Consider the following 16,798-nt stretch of genomic DNA (forward strand, 5'->3'; position numbering starts at 1 on the left):
GGACTCCCTTGGAAATCCTTGAAACCCATATATGGCCCCAAACGATAGCTGTATCTCAGCCAATTCTCATCCGATTCTTGAGCGGAATACCGCAAACGTTTTCTATTTAGATTCCCCGCAGTTCTGCATCAAAAAATGAACCAAAAATTTTTTGAAAATTTTTTCTAAAATTTTTCCATGGACTCCCTTGGAAATCCTTGAAATCCCATATATGGCCCCAAACGAAAGCAGTATCTGAGCCAATTCTCATCCGATTCTTGAGCGGAATACGGCAAACGTTTTCTATTTAGATTCCCCGCAGTTCTGCATCAAAAAATGAACCATCAATTTTTTGAAAATTTTTTCTATAGTTTTTCCATGGACTCCCTTGGAAATCCTTGAAACCCATATATGGCCCCAAACGATAGCTGTACCTCAGCCAATTCTCATCCGATTCTTGAGCGGAATACCGCAAACGTTTTCTATTTAGATTCCCCGCAGTTCTGAAACCCATATATGGCCCCAAACGATAGCTGTATCTCAGCCAATTCTCATCCGATTCTAGAGCGGAATACCGCACCCATACCCATATATGGCCCCAAACGAAAGCAGTATCTCAGCCAATTCTCATCCGATTCTTGAGCGGAATACGGCAAACGTTTTCTATTTAGATTCCCCGCAGTTCTGCATCAAAAAATGAACCATCAATTTTTTGAAAATTTTTTCTATAGTTTTTCCATGGACTCCCTTGGAAATCCTTGAAACCCATATATGGCCCCAAACGATAGCTGTATCTCAGCCAATTCTCATCCGATTCTTGAGCGGAATACCGCAAAAGCTTTCTATTTAGATTCCCCGCAGTTCTGCATCAAAAAATGAACCAACAAATTTTTGAACATTTTTTCTAAAATTTTTCCATGGGCCCCCTTGGAAATCCTTGAAACCCATATATGGCCCCAAACGAAAGCAGTATCTCAGCCAATTCTCATCCGATTCTTGAGCGGAATACGGCAAACGTTTTCTATTTAGATTCCCCGCAGTTCTGCATCAAAAAATGAACCATCAATTTTTTGAAAATTTTTTCTATAGTTTTTCCATGGACTCCCTTGGAAATCCTTGAAACCCATATATGGCCCCAAACGATAGCTGTATCTCAGCCAATTCTCATCCGATTCTTGAGCGGAATACCGCAAACGTTTTCTATTTAGATTCCCCGCAGTTCTGCATCAAAAAATGAACCAAAAATTTTTTGAAAATTTTTTCTAAAATTTTTCCATGGACTCCCTTGGAAATCCTTGAAATCCCATATATGGCCCCAAACGAAAGCAGTATCTGAGCCAATTCTCATCCGATTCTTGAGCGGAATACGGCAAACGTTTTCTATTTAGATTCCCCGCAGTTCTGCATCAAAAAATGAACCATCAATTTTTTGAAAATTTTTTCTATAGTTTTTCCATGGACTCCCTTGGAAATCCTTGAAACCCATATATGGCCCCAAACGATAGCTGTACCTCAGCCAATTCTCATCCGATTCTTGAGCGGAATACCGCAAACGTTTTCTATTTAGATTCCCCGCAGTTCTGCATCAAAAAATGAACCATCAATTTTTTGAAAATTTTTTCTAAAATTTTTCCATGGACTCCCTTGGAAATCCTTGAAATCCCATATATGGCCCCAAACGAAAGCAGTATCTCAGCCAATTCTCATCTGATTCTTGAGCGGAATACGGCAAACGTTTTCTATTTAGATTCCCCGCAGTTCTGCATCAAAAACTGAACCATCAAATTTTTGAAATTTTTTTCTAAAATTTTTCCATGGACTCCCTTGGAAATCCTTGAAATCCCATATATGGCCCCAAACGATTGCCGTATTTCAGCCAATTCTCATCCGATTCTTGAGCGGAATACCGCAAAAGCTTTCTATTTAGATTCCCCGCAGTTCTGCATCAAAAAATGAACCAACAAATTTTTGAACATTTTTTCTAAAATTTTTCCATGGGCCCCCTTGGAAATCCTTGAAATCCCATATATGGCCCCAAACGAAAGCAGTATCTCAGCCAATTCTCATCCGATTCTTGAGCGGAATACCGCAAACGTTTTCTATTTAGATTCCCCGCAGTTCTGCATCAAAAAATGAACCATCAATTTTTTGAAAATTTTTTCGAAAATTTTTCCATGGATTCCCTTGGAAATCCTTAAAACCCATATATGGCCCCAAACGATAGCTGTATCTCAGCCAATTCTCATCCGATTCTTGAGCGGAATACCGCAAACGTTTTCTATTTAGATTCCCTGCAGTTCTGCATCAAAAAATGAACCATCAATTTTTTGAAAATTTTTTCTAAAATTTTTCCATGGACTCCCTTGGAAATCCTTGAAATCCCATATATGGCCCCAAACGAAAGCAGTATCTCAGCCAATTCTCATCCGATTCTTGAGCGGAATACCGCAAACGTTTTCTATTTAGATTCCCCGCAGTTCTGCATCAAAAAATGAACCATCCATTTTTTGAAAATTTTTTCTAAACTTTTTCCATGGACCCCCTTGGAAATCCTTAAAACCCATATATGGCCCCAAACGATAGCTGTATCTCAGCCAATTCTCATCCGATTCTTGAGCGGAATACCGCAAACGTTTTCTATTTAGATTCCCCGCAGTTCTGCATCAATAAATGAACCATCGAATTTTTGAAAATTTTTTCTAAAATTTTTCCATGGGCCCCCTTGGAAATCCTTGAAATCCCATATATGGCCCCAAACGAAAGCAGTATCTCAGCCAATTCTCATCTGATTCTTGAGCGGAATACCGCAAACGTTTTCTATTTAGATTCCCAGCAGTTCTGCATCAAAAAATGAACCATCGAATTTTTAAAAATTTTTTCTAAAATTTTTCCATGGACTCCCTTGGAAATCCTTAAAACCCATATATGGCCCCAAACGATAGCTGTATCTCAGACAATTATCATCCGATTCTTGAGCGGAATACCGCAAACGCTTTTTAATTAGATTTCCCGCAATTCTGCATCAAAAAATGAACCATCAATTTTTTGAAAATTTTTTTCTAAAATTTTTCCATGGACTCCCTTGGAAATCCTTGAAATCCCTTATATGGCCCCAAACGATAGCTATATCTCAGCCAATTCTCATCTGATTCTTGAGCGGAATACCGCAAACGTTTTCTATTTAGATTCCCCGCAGTTCTGCATCAAAAAATGAACCATCGAATTTTTGAAAATTTTTTCTAAAATTTTTCCATGGACTCCCTTGGAAATCCTTGAAATCTCATATATGGCCCCAAACGATTGCCGTATTTCAGACAATTATCATCCGATTCTTGAGCGGAATACCGCAAACGCTTTTTAATTAGATTTCCCGCAATTCTGCATCAAAAAATTAACCATCAATTTTTTGAAAATTTTTTTCTAAAATTTTTCCATGGACTCCCTTGGAAATCCTTGAAATCCCATATATGGCCCCAAACGATTGCCGTATTTCAGCCAATTCTCATCTGATTCTTGAGCGGAATACCGCAAACGCTTTCTATTTAGATTCCCCGCAGTTCTGCATCAAAAAATTAACCATACATTTTTTTTTAAATTTTTTCTTACTTTTTTCCATGGACTCCCTTGGAAATCCTTGAAATCCCATATATGACCCCAAACGATAGCTGTATCTCAGTCAATTCTCATCCGATCCTTGCGAGGGATACCTTAAACGCTTTCTTTTTTGATTCCCCGTCTGCATCAAAATATGGATACCCAATATTTTTTGAATTTTTTCAGCCTATTCTCATCCGCTTTCTTTTTCGATTACCCATCAAGCTAGAAACATAGGTGGAACACGAACATGATGACTACGGAAAACTGAGCATGCCATGGAAAAATTATAAACGATTTGACTTTTAAACGATAGCCACTGGAAAAGCATAGCTAAATTTTGCTCTCCGCCCGTCCCACTCCTCTCACTCACCCAACGGTCCGCTGTTAATAATTTTTTTTGCAGATAAATTCAATAAAAAAATGCTGCTTTTACGTCGCTGTCAAAGAATGAACCTCCGGCCGTTAGTGCGCCTCTGCTCCGCTGAACTTATCCACAAGGTGAGTTTCTATCAATAATTTCATTTTCTAAGAAGGAAAACATTAAAGTAAGCTTTTTTTTATTTTACTAGGATGGTTTCATCGAAAAGCTGCGACACAGCTTCGACGAGGACGAGCGTAGCAATCTGGTGGTGCCAACGTTCAAAAAAGCCATGCTCTATCCGGACGAAATAGCCGTGAAGGATATCAACGGGGAGTACACATATTTCCAGCTTTATCTGGCCGCCAAGCGACTGGCCATACAGATATCTAATATATGCGGTGATGAATCTTATATTTGCCTATATATGCAAAAATGTATAGTAACTAATTTTACTTTCTGTTTTTGCAGGAAGTGCCTCTTTGTCGAATGTGACATACCTTTGCTCCAATAACGCCCTCTGGGTCGCCATCCAGTGGAGCTGTTGGATTTCGGGTCAGGTGGCGGTGCCTCTGGAATCCGGTCAGTCGATGGACCAGCTCCGTCGCCAGGCATCCGGCTGCAAGACCAAGCTGTTGATTGCCACACCGGAGTTTGAGCCAATTGCCCAGGAACTGTCCCAGGGACTCCAATCGGCCACAATCGTCCTGGATCACACATTTGTTCCGGCGGCGGAGAGCGTGTCTTCCACGTCCATGTACGCCAAGCAGCTGGTGGGTACCCAGGGAGTCGTCCTAACAGAGAGCACCCTGCCGAGCGACTTCTACGCTGGAGCTCCGGCAATGCTGCTGTATACGCCCAACGCTGTTAACAATCTGAAGCCGGTGCTGCTCACCCACCGGAATATCGATGCACAGGTAGGCAATTTTAGTAATAATATTTATAAAATTTCCACAGCTTACAAAAATCTTCTAAAAACGAATATTTAATTTAAGAAATATTATGGTTTCATAGACATCTAAATTGAGTTAAAAACATACATTTCAGATGCGATGTTTGATTGGAAGTTGGCGCCTGGGACCTTCGGACTGTATGCTTCCCATTCTTTCGATGAACCGGATGCACGCCGCTGTGGGGGCGGTGTTGAATGTCGGCGGAAACATTGTGTTGCAGCAGAAGTTCGACGGACACAACGCCTGGAGCGCCCTGCTTGGAATCAACAGTCCCTCGAAGCAACGAGTCACCCTCTTCTTGGCCATGCCCATTGTCTACAAACGGTTGATAGCAGAGTACGACAAGATGTTCGCCAAGGACTCCCGTATGGTTGAGTACATTATCAATCACTGTCGCCAGAAGATCCGACTGATGGCCACCGCATTTGCCCTGCTCCCGGACTCTGTGTTCTATCGGTGGCGCGAGATTACGGGTCAGAATATTTACGAGTACTACGGGATGCTGGAAACGGGCCTGGTTCTGGGTCATCCGCTGGATGATCCATCGACTGAAAGTGGGAGCAGCGCTAATACCGCTACTACAAGTGCATCCAGTGCGACCCTGCCAATGAATCCTCTGGCTGTGCCCTCGGTGACTTCCACCTCAGTACCGACAGGGGCATCTACTGCTGTCGCAAGCGGAGCTGCCAGCTCTAGTCCCAGCAGTAGTGTCACTAGTATACCTCAAACGTCGGCCGGGATTGGAAACGAGTATCGCCCTGGGACACTGGGTGCCCCGTTAAAAGGAGTCACCGCCCGTTTGATCAGCAACAAGGGAGCCGAGCTGATAACATGCAAAAACGAGCTGGGCGGAACAGTGGACCATGGGCTCATCCAGATGGAGGACTTGGGCGGGGACTCATCCCTCTCACAGGCGGCTATTGGAGAGCTGCAGATTGCCGGCGCCCATCTGGTGGCCAAGTCCTGCCTCACTCCCTCCACCAACCAGCAAATGGAGCCGGGCACCACCGACCAGGAGTGCACTCAGGACGGCTTTTTCAAGACGGGCGACATTTGTGCTTACCAGAACGGCAACTTCTATTTCCTGAGCAAAAGCAGTGACGTCTTTACCGTCGGTGGATATAAAGTCTACGGCTCCGAGATCAAAAAGGTACTCATTTCCCACCCAAACATCAACGATGTGGCCGTTCTGGGCATACCCAATAAGCTGTGGGGTCACCGACTGGGGGTTATATGCATTGTGTCCCCTGATGCAGACATCGACCTAGACGCTATTAAAACCTACTGCTACCGCCATTTGCCGGCCCACAAGTGCCCCACTGTTTTCAAGACACTGGTGTCCAAGTAGGGCAAAATTTTGCTGAGAGTAAACTGGAGCTGTCTTCTGACAGTTTCAAGGCCTTGTCCCCGTTCGATTTTGAGTCCTGGTCTGCACAAACAGTCTGAATTCAATGACAAATTCAAGTGATTTTACGAAATGTTCTCTTAGCGCCCTTTGTTGGCTCGCTGTAAAATAAAGACTATGCATAAACATTATCCGATTTTCAGGTACAGATTGGTTGAACTTTGAGGTCAGAGATTTAACTTAACAGAAGGATGATTGCGCTTTTTTTTTAATATTTTTAATTTTTCACAGGACAGGCGGCATGCGTCATAACTTAGTTAAGAGTGCATCGTCCAATACACTTTAGACACATAAAGACGTAAACTTGTCATCCAAGCCATTGGGACACTGAATACCAGCCACTGGACAGCTGCTGTAGACCCGGCGTCCAAGGGTATTGGTCACAGCATAATTGCAGGCCACCAAGAAGTACTCGATGTCGTCCAAATAAAAGGTAACCATGGCACAGCCTACAGCTACGTTATTCTCGTTAACCAAAACTGTAAAGTGACCGATTTCTCTAAAAAGGAATATGTTTTTGGAAGTTAATACAAAAAAATTTGGCATGCGCTGACTCAACATACTGCCCCTCCACCGGCTCTGGAAATTTTTGTAAATCCTCTTCTGTAACAGCTGCATCCTCGTCTATCCACTCATTGATTCCTTCGCTGAATACGTCTTCTGTAGTCGCCGGATCCCCGCTTCCAAAATATCCCACCATGAATAAGTTTTGACCAGATTGTACGAACTCCTCGGTATTGTGACAGGAGTCGTGCTTCATTTGACAGCTTTTCACATTCAGTTCCGCCAACCCGGCAAGTTCCTCGTCCCATTCCATGGAGGCCATTTTGCATGCGGTTCTCTGGATTCTTCCCTGCCCGCTAGCCCACTTGCTTCGCAGCGAATTGTGTGCCTGGATAACGAAATCTTTGTCCTTTTGGGCCAAAGGGATTATAGTGGCGTTCGCGGGGCAGGAACTGCCGAAAGTCTGGAAATCGGGATTGCAATTTTTGAAACTTAGTTATTGCTTACTGCCTTGTTAGAGTATCTATCGAACCAGCTTAAAAGAGCTTATAAATGTGCATTGCAATAGTATAACTCCAAAGTTTAAACTCAACTTTTCTCCCTACACTTACTCCTTTATTGTTACAGGCAATGTGGCTAGTGCCTTTGGGACACAAGCCTCTTACACAGTAGTTTTCTGCCTCGGCGCAGGACACAAAAGCTACAAGCAGTAGCAGCATCTCCTTTGTAGGACACATTGTGACAGACTTTTTAGGCGGCCGATAGGGGGTCGGCTTTTAAGCCGGTTCAAGTGCAATCGTGGGTTCTTTATCACTGAACCTTTTTCACGACTAAAGTCGTGATGAAATTGAAAACCACCTGTGGTAATTATTTTTTTTAATTTTGTTTCGGTCTAACTATATTTGCAGTGTGGCAAAAATGCATAATCCCAAGTTCAAAAGCAAGCTGAACCTTTTTTTTTATGAATCACAAACATTGTAATCACAAAAATTCCATGTAGCACAGAATAGTCTTGATGGCAAGGGTTTCTGGGGAGCTTTCGATAAGTCTTGTTGATGTTGATGGCTTGTTGTTGTTTACTATTTACAATTTTGTTTACGCAAAACTTTTTGTTAACGTGCCGGCAGCAACGTTACCCCTTTTTCCTCTTCTTTTTGGCAGCCAGATAAAGCAAAAAAACTATATTTGTCTAAAAATAGGTGGTGGCTGCCGAACGCATACACTTTTTTACAATTGCGCGATCCGCCGGATCTCCACTTGGCCCTTGAAAAGCTCCATTGATGATCAGGGTTACAAGAAAAGCGATAATGTGGATAACAAAGATCGTTCCTTGCTGGATATTAAAATAATCTAAAGAAATTATTGTACCCTGGCGTAAGATTATTTTATATTTTAGTTTTAGTTTTAGACGTAGTTTTTTTAAATGAAACCCCAAATGATTTTCTTTCAGTGTTTGCTTTAGTTTTTGAAATGTTTTTTCTTTTTTTAATGGTGTCGAGGTCAATTGCCAAGCACTAAAAAGTATGTGATTGGCCATAAATAAAAGATTAATTTGATTCATTTATCATTAGCACTTCAGCTCTCTTAGGAGCTTGAGGTGGGAATTACTTTTATTAGTTTTTAATAAAAAGGATTTTCGAAGCAAAAGGTATTACAGTTTGCAATAGAAATTCGATTGCCTCTACCCTATCTTAAGTACTAATTATTTGTTTAAACGCCCTTATTTGCATCTTATTTGAATAAATTTCGAACCTATTCGAACTAAAAATCCTAATTTCTGTCCAAATCTGTGTTTGTGTTACTTATTTTCATTTCTATTTCATTTCCATTCCTTTTGGCCTAATCTTTACAATAAAGTCGGGGCTCGCGTTTATCTGCTGGGTCTTGGGTTTTGTAACCCGCAGCGATGACGACGGTCATGTGTTGATATTTTCACTTTTGTTTGTTGCTGAGTTTTATCAAGTCTAATAAGCAGGTCGCTGATAAGCATATAATTCAATTTAGTACACTTAGAGAAGAGTTTTCATCAACGGTTGATTCCACAAGGATACTATGAGATTCATACTTTTAAATCCATATTTTCGTGAGTCACAAATGCTATTTACGTTGTACCTATGGATGTACATACATACATAAGTAGGATTCCATCTTAAGGCCTCACTGGTATTTTAGAACCTACCACAACAGCCCAGCGGGGGAAAGGTAGCGTTGCGAGCGGCACGTAGTCCCTTTTTTGTTTTCCTTGTGCTGGCAAATGGAAAACTCAGCAGCACACACACAGGGACACGACGCAATTAAATTTTGACGACACTTTATGTAAACTGGTGGATGGGCAGGAAAACGAGCTCATGCAACCACTGACGCCGCAGTCGAGGCCTGTGTCGCCGGCGTGGCAACGTGCCGAAATCCGCATCCGGAAAATAAATAAGGCCCAGCAAGATCGAACCTCCTCTGGGTAAACGATATAGAAAGATATGATTTTTATTTTTTCAAATTTGTTTTATTCATTGAACATGATTATGGTACTTACAATTTTGGATTTGAAAGAACGCAATTGGTTTCGAACCCCTTTGGGTTTCAATGGGAGCACCCAATATCATCAGAGAATACAGCTCGCACGCCCCACACGCTTCTGCTGCGTTTCTGTTTTTGTTTTTAATTTTTTTCCTGAGCCGGCTGAGCCGGCGATGGAGCAGAACACGTACGCCATTCAGATCCATTCGAATGGCGATGCGGATGTATCTCGAATGGCATTAAAACTGCGTGGAACAGGGGCCTTGAAAAGTGTGACAAGAGCAGTTGAAGCAGAAAACTAGACACGCAGATCCGAAATCAAAATCCGAAAGGTAATCGGCGGGGCAAGGCTTTCCCGCCTAGGGTCCAAGCTTTGTAAACATACCTCCATATATTCGATCTTATTTATAGCACCTTGCCCACGTGGGTGTGTAAACAAAGGGCTTCGCATTCTGATTAGAGTCCAGCACAAACATCACAAAAAAACAGAAGCTGGACTGGAATTCTGGAGGGCGCTTAGAACTGAGACAGTAGATAGTCGCTAAGGTGGACTGTTTTCCTAAGACTACCGCAGAAATTCATTTTATTAGGGCATTTTATTAATATTATCTACGAAGTAATGTTGGCTTCATTTAACTCTGGCTTAGCTTTGTACCATTTTACCTTTTTTTGGCAACCAACCACTGTCGTGCGCCCAAATTCATGTAATGCGTGGACTGTGTCTGAAATTTAAATGACCTGTGACGTCACGAATTTGTCGTACGACACTTTCCTGTAAGCTCGTAAAGGGCCAGTTCTTCGACCCCAAGTTGTGTTTAAGATGTGTGTCTTGAGATACACAGGGCTGCTGTATTTTTAGCAGCCATATGTTAAATGCACCACCCCAGAAATCCATACAGACTTGCATGGGGCCAAGACCCCGATGATCTGGTTCATATGTATAGAGGTGGATGCATATGAACATAGGAGTGCATTATATTTGCAGTTGTTTTGTTAAGAGAGCATACTGGTAGTTACGTGACTGCTTAGCAGTCAGCCTGTGCGATGCAACCGAACGTTCTGGAACACTTCCACCCCAAGGCGAGTGTCGTTCATGCAGCTATTCTAGTTCCTGATTCACGATCTGAATAAGCCAGACCCTGGTGCCTGACCCCCCACCAAGGCAAAGGGGTTCGGTTCTATCTATGAGCGAAAAAGTATCTGTGTATTCGCAAGGTTCGAGTATTTCACTGGCGCATAAACAGCCCTCGGAAGGTGGCGGCCTCCATAGATGTTTGTTTTCTTTTGGTTTGAAAAGTTTTCCTCCCCAGAGTGCAGTGCTCCCAGTTACAACTGTAGTGGCGCGAGAGAGCTTGAGCTCCACGCTGCACGTATGCACGGTCCAGTGCTCCTCAAACTGCGCACGGAGGCATTGATCTTGGATAAATACGAAATCCAATTAAAATGAAAGAAATCGGGGAAGATAGGACGCACCGATCGAGATAATCCGCATTTTAATTTGGCCCGATTGAGGCCTTTGTTGTTGTAACAGCTCTGGGTCCAAGTCCAACGGCGCTTCATTTGATCAACAGTATTATACAATAGACCGACTGGGGCACATTTTTTACACCGACGTAACGTTATTTTTGGGTGTGTGGAAATACAGCAGCGGTGGGGAGCTCTTGGCAGCGGCTTCTTGGGGTTCGAATGGAGCGGGAGTCGTCTGACTTCTCCACTGTCTAGTTCCAGACCAGAAAAATAATTACTGTCTTCGAAAAGTATCTACATATTCGATTTAGGAGGTATTTGGCTTCAAGTGTACCAAGTGGTACTAATGACTTGGCGCCAATCGTTTGTAATACCTACACATGCGTGTAGCGTGTGTGTGTGCAGTTGATTAGTGGGTAAACATGCGTTCTGAGGGGCAGTGGCAGTGAAGTAGAACAAAAACAGAACCCGAAACCCGATCACTATTTTTGTGAGTGTTTGCTCGTCGGGTGCGTGTAGTTGTGACTGGGTGGAGGGTGGAGAGCGGCTCGAGCTTATTGGAATATTGGACTGACAGTTTGTCACACGCGGCGACCCAAATACGCACTTTTCACAACATTTTGTTTAGAATATTTTTTCGTTTGGGCTCATCGGTGTTATCAATACGTCCATAACACATGTTTGGAGGTGCATGTTCTTGGGCTTCGTGATCGCCTCGAAAACAGCATGTAATGGGGGTTTGGCAGCGACTGGTCCACGTTGTTTGTTTTCTCACAAAATTACTTATGTTTTCTTCAACCGGCTTACCCTGAAGAGGTCCGTCTGCCAGCGAGCGTGTAGCTTCGAACGGACTCATTACAGCAGCGGTAAGGAGAATAGTGACCAGTAGGGCGGGAAGTGTTGGACGTTGCCACAAAAATACGACTTCGGGGATTAGTTAAGAGGCAGGCAAGATGGGATACCAAGCTTATGTATTTTCATAGCGATCGCTCCCGACTGCTCAGATACATGTGTATATCAACTGCAGAGATATTGTATCTTTCGAAAAATTACAAGAGAGGAATTAGTTTCGAGGTGGCAGCTGTTGCCCCGCACACCACCATGCTGCTCTCTCCCTCGTGCTCACACACTCCCCAGACAACACACACAAGCTGGCAGACTGCTGCTGTTACAGGCGTCGCTGCCGGCGTCGATGTTGACTTGTTCGCGCAGACCAACCTCGAGTTTCAAAACGAATTCGAACGTTGAAACGAACGGTTCTGTCCAATCCTCGCCACCCGACGAAGAAGAGCGAAGCAGTGTAATGCGCAAAAACCTTTTTTTTAGTGAGACCCCAAAAACCGGTTACTAACTGCAGTGGAACAACAGCCACAAGAACTGAAGCAGCCACTAAAGGGACGCAGCAACCACAAAAACAATAAAACGCAAGAAACTTTGCAATTTTCTTGGCAATAACCAAGCAATACAGTGTTTAGTGAAAGCAAACTGTGAAAAGCGGTAGAGAAAAGCCGACCCGACTATAAAGAACGCTGAAAACTGAACCCTGAAAGGAGGAATCTTTTAAAATGGCCTTCTCCATTGTGAGCCGAAACATTTTGCGCACTTCGAGAGAAATTCTGGAACGCAACATGGCCGCAACTGTTGGCGCTCTCCACCAGTCCGCCTCCCCGCCCTCCCATCAGCACGACTGTCATGTAAGTGTACCAGAGTGTGTGGTGTGAGTTTTAAGTGAGTTTAATTAAATTACTGCAACGAGAGCCACAAACTAAGATCTCCAAAGAAGCTCCCGAAAGTAAAAATCGACAAATGAACTCACAGAACAACAACAAGCCAAGCGGGGGAGGAGGAATTGAGCGATGCAGCAGGGGGAAAATGGAGAAGGAGTGGAAAACGGGAAAAGGAGGGGAGACGTTCTAGAAACGAGGCCAGTGATTTCAAAACCCTAAGCAGAGTGTTTGGGCCGCCAGTGTAGTGCTGCTGAAACTGTGATGGTGAAGGAATCGTAAAAGTGTTCAAGAAAGAGACTCCAATTATTCATACTCATATGTTCCTTAAAACAATCGATAATACATAAAGAGGAGAAGGGGTCTTACCAAGGAATCATCTTCTAAATACTATTATTGTGTAGCTTATCTGGCAGAAATTTCAGTTCGTGGTAGTGGCTAATTCGACAATATACATATGTAAGTTTCAGCATCTTAGCCAACTGGTTATGTAAATATCAACAAAGGTGTGGGCATTTTCCCCCTGTGTATTCAGGTGAAAGCCATTCGGGCTTTCCACCAACCACCCCCCAGCAGTGCGGGGAAACTGCGCAAATTCAGTGGCGCAGGAGCTGAAATAGCAACCGCAACAGGAAGTCGAATTAGCAAAGAACTCCGCATCCGCTATTTTCGCGATTTTTCAAAGTTAGCATTGACCTGTTGCTCGATTTCGGCTTTAAATTTGCCTCTGCATCTTTTCCATAAATCATTTGTTGTTTTGTTTCTGCTTTTAGCTTGTTGTTATGGCGAAAACGTGTTTTTATTTCTTCTTTTGTTTTCGAGACATGGCGGGCATTTAATTGAAAGGAGGCCTGTTTGTTTTTTTTTTTGAATTCAGAATGAGCCACGAGCTTTGTATGTATTTTGGAGAAACTTGTTTACCGAAAAGTAAAAAAAATCAATCCAAAGTTCGTTTAACCAGCTCCGGAAAGGTTCCAAGCCAAACACACTGCGGGTATTGAAGCGTTGATAATGATATCATCGTTTTCGGTGGCTGTTTTCGGATTGCTTGGGGAAGCAGCTCTTTTCCATTCCAATTTTGCTTATCAAGTCTTCGAATTCAAAGTACTGCTGCTTACATCTAGTCCCATGTAATTAAAAAAGACCTTTCCCGTTATCAAATAGCAACAAGCAGAAGCTGTCGACAACGTGATGAAAGAGTACTCGGTCCTTTATCTCAGTATGTGTGCTGTTTAGGATGCTGATTTTATCAAGAATTAGTTATAATGCCTATTTTGTTAAATTGTTTCCATGTGACTTTTATGTAGGAAGCCCTTGTCGCTTGCGACGTATTTAGTTGCCACGTGTTTGTTTCTTAGGTTTCAAGGGTGGAGATAAAGAGTATCTTACGGATGGCTCTTAGTGAGTAAATGTTACTTAACAAGATAGTCTTAGCAAAAGACTGAACAGTGGGGGACTGGCACAGATCGATGTAGATTTAATGGAAAACATACTGCCTGTTTTTGTTTATATGTTGAAGGGCAGCCTCAATAAACAAAAGTACAACATTTGGGTAACAGAGCGCTGTGGGATTAACAGAAACTGAGAGATATACAGTTGCTGTCAAACTGTAATCATGAACTGGAGGTAGCATAGGGATCCAAAACAATAAATAATAATCATTATCTTTGGTTTCTTTTCAGCGGCTCCAGGTCACAGGTCTAGGAGTCATCTGTGTAAATGGGGCTCACAAGCTGCTGTGGCATCAAATGCCTACGGCCGCCGTCCAGGCCGTCCGCCACTATTCGAAGAAAGCCGGAGCAGCCAAGTTGCGACGTGAGGTGGAAAGCGATTCCGATTCCGATTCGGACGACGAATTTGAGCGGCGCCGTCAAAAGCTTAGCTCCAAGCGCAGTGAACGGGTAAGCCCACTCATCGAGCTAAAGCACTACACTGCTTCCAATACTCACTGATCGAAATTGCAGAAAAAGGCTTCGTAGTTGGCTTTATTTGGGCTAGAAAAAGCTGTTCATACACTTATCGCTGTTTTTAGTCCTTAAAAGCTCCAAAAAGCAGTCCTCAGATGCTTTTAAGCAGTTTGAGAAACTGCTTTCAAGCAGGAGGTCCTGCCTGGAGCTTTTGTGATTCTGACGAAGCTCTCAAGTTGTAGTATGAAAGCAGTCTTTGAGGTCCTCTTAAAGCAGTCATTGAAAGCTTTAAAGCAGTCTCATCGGTTTATTTTCTCATTTTCCCCACTAACCAAAATGTTTATTCGCAAATATTAAAATCCTAATAAACCTATAACTTATTTGTATATCAGGGCGATTCAGCTTTCTGGCGGCGTAAGATGCGCACTCTGCACCGCATCTTGGATGTCAATCACGACGGAGTGGTCTCTTACGATGACTTCAATTTGCTGGCCAAACGCTTCAATGATCTGGGTCACCTGACCCCGGAGGTCGCCGCCGAGTTTAACGATGTAATCAAGCAGACGTGGGAGGAGCAGTTTGGAGAGATCACTCCCTACAATCTGGTAACTGCCGAGCAGTTCCTAACCGATCTTCACCATCGTCTCAACGATAAGAAAATGGCCAAGCGCATCGGTCGCTTCCTGCCCTACTTGTTTAAGGTTAGTCTCTTTCTCTCTTTCCTGATACAAGTACTAGTAGAATAACTGATTCTTGCCCATTTGCAGGCTGTGGACTTTGACCACACCGGCCACCTGGATCTCGAACAATACAAGCTCTTCTTCCGCTGTCTGGGACTGACTGAAGACGATGCTGCCGTTTCCTTCGCTGTGATAGACAAGAACGGCGATGGCCAATTGTCGCTCAAGGAGTTTGTGCATTTGGGCCGTCAGTTCTTTTTGACCGAGGACGATACAAAGATATCGAAAATGTTCTGGGGTCCGCTGGTTAATGATCATTGACGGGATGAAGTCACTGCTGTAGATCACAAGTATAATAATAATCAAACCACTATCCACAATCATTTGTATCCGTATCCGTATCCGTATCCGTATCAATATAATCAAGTCCAAAAACGATTACCAGACCGATGCAACACCAATAATAACATCATAAACAAGCCAATGCTAAAAACAACATCGAGAAACTTAAAGCAGATAACGACTACCAGCAAATCGTGGCCAATTCGTGTGCTGGCGGCATGCGATAGTTGGCCCAATCTACAGCATGTGGCGACGCATATATCGGGACCAAAACCCAACAGCATCAGCACTACCACCACGATCGTTGTCAGGAACATGAGCATTTACGACTATTTACGTCAACACTTGTCGGCCAAGCGCCAACGTTGCACCTATGAACCCCACGAAACGCCCCGGAACTTCCCCGCGCCAAAGTTGCGGAAACACAATTTTAGCAGCTACCAAAAGGAAAGGGAGCGGGAGAAGCAGAGGGAGAAAGAACATGAGCGGAAATCCAAGGGGACAGGATCCAATTCATCCATGGAAGATTACGACATTAGATTCTTTTTCTACCTTAACTCGCTAATATTGTTCACGATGTCCTGCAGACAGTACGAGGGCGATGACCTTAAGCACTTTATCTGCGATCGGATCCGCAAGTTCGATCGCTTGCGCAGGAAGGCGCGAAAGCGCCGAAAGCGGAGGCATAAGCAAGCAGAGCTGAGCGTTTCCTAGGTTCCTAAGCTGTCAACTAATTTTTTATATTTAAGCATACACATATATATTAGTATTTTTTTTTGGCTATTTAAGAGTTACATTTAACTGATATACACATAACAGAAAGCATTGTAAAACAGCTAAAACTGATTTAAAAATGTAGCACATGATAATTAATCGACGTTGTTTTGGATTAATCCTATTGCTATCATTGAGCTCCAATGAGTTCATGAAGTCGTTAAGTTTGTATATATCTCTTGGATAGCTTTCGGGTGTATTCGTGGAGACCAGCCTTTCCTTTTAAAGTTTTTTTAAATGTATTTTTTTTTACATTTTGGTAGTGGGTTTCATTATCAGGGGTTTTAAACGGAGGAGATCAGGAAGGAGAAATCTTCTGATCTCATGCTGTGTATGGATGTTTCCCTCAACTGGAATTTGAATTTTTCTCGCCCGCAAAGATCTAGCTGACCGCATTTCACAACACTGCAGTGCTTTAAATCGATATATCGATATATTGACGCAAAATGGCTGATGACAACGAACGGGAAGTTGTTTTAAATTTGACACTGGCGCGATCAAGCCTTTTAATCCTTATTTAATGGCTTACTTACTGATTTTAATAAAATTCAGTGATTTCATACTGGATTGCAGATAAATTGCTTCGCCATTTTT

The 16,798-nt window shown here is 43.0% G+C and overlaps 3 protein-coding genes and 1 long non-coding RNA gene across 4 annotated transcripts; 2 read left to right on the plus strand and 2 right to left on the minus strand.

Annotated features, from left to right (window-relative positions):
- The first annotated feature begins 3,854 nt into the window (after positions 1–3,854).
- LOC6503827 (malonate--CoA ligase ACSF3, mitochondrial) lies at positions 3,855–6,423 on the plus strand. Its single transcript, XM_001963639.4, has 4 exons — positions 3,855–4,074; positions 4,146–4,335; positions 4,406–4,851; positions 4,982–6,423. The coding sequence occupies exons 1-4, from the start codon at positions 3,997–3,999 to the stop codon at positions 6,233–6,235; spliced, it is 1,968 nt and encodes a 655-aa protein (XP_001963675.2). The 5' UTR covers positions 3,855–3,996; the 3' UTR covers positions 6,236–6,423.
- A 49-nt stretch (positions 6,424–6,472) lies between these two features.
- On the minus strand, positions 6,473–7,562 carry LOC6503822 (antigen 5 like allergen Cul n 1). Its single transcript, XM_001963640.4, has 3 exons — positions 7,408–7,562; positions 6,856–7,259; positions 6,473–6,791 (listed from the first exon to the last, which is right to left on the minus strand). Exons 1-3 carry the CDS (start codon positions 7,531–7,533, stop codon positions 6,575–6,577), a joined length of 747 nt encoding a protein of 248 aa, XP_001963676.1. The 5' UTR covers positions 7,534–7,562; the 3' UTR covers positions 6,473–6,574.
- Positions 7,563–8,372: 810 nt separating this feature from the next.
- Positions 8,373–11,947, minus strand: LOC116655171. Its single transcript, XR_004310323.2, has 3 exons — positions 9,327–11,947; positions 8,976–9,247; positions 8,373–8,908 (listed from the first exon to the last, which is right to left on the minus strand). It is a non-coding gene; the product is annotated as an uncharacterized LOC116655171 (long non-coding RNA).
- A 28-nt stretch (positions 11,948–11,975) lies between these two features.
- On the plus strand, positions 11,976–16,303 carry LOC6492916 (sarcoplasmic calcium-binding protein). The gene is made up of 4 exons (XM_001963641.4): positions 11,976–12,471; positions 14,184–14,402; positions 14,801–15,109; positions 15,176–16,303. Exons 1-4 carry the CDS (start codon positions 12,343–12,345, stop codon positions 15,407–15,409), a joined length of 891 nt encoding a protein of 296 aa, XP_001963677.3. The 5' UTR covers positions 11,976–12,342; the 3' UTR covers positions 15,410–16,303.
- The last annotated feature ends 495 nt before the right edge of the window (positions 16,304–16,798 follow it).

Source organism: Drosophila ananassae, chromosome XL (assembly GCF_017639315.1).
Source record: "Drosophila ananassae strain 14024-0371.13 chromosome XL, ASM1763931v2, whole genome shotgun sequence".
Lineage (NCBI taxonomy): Eukaryota > Metazoa > Arthropoda > Insecta > Diptera > Drosophilidae > Drosophila > Drosophila ananassae.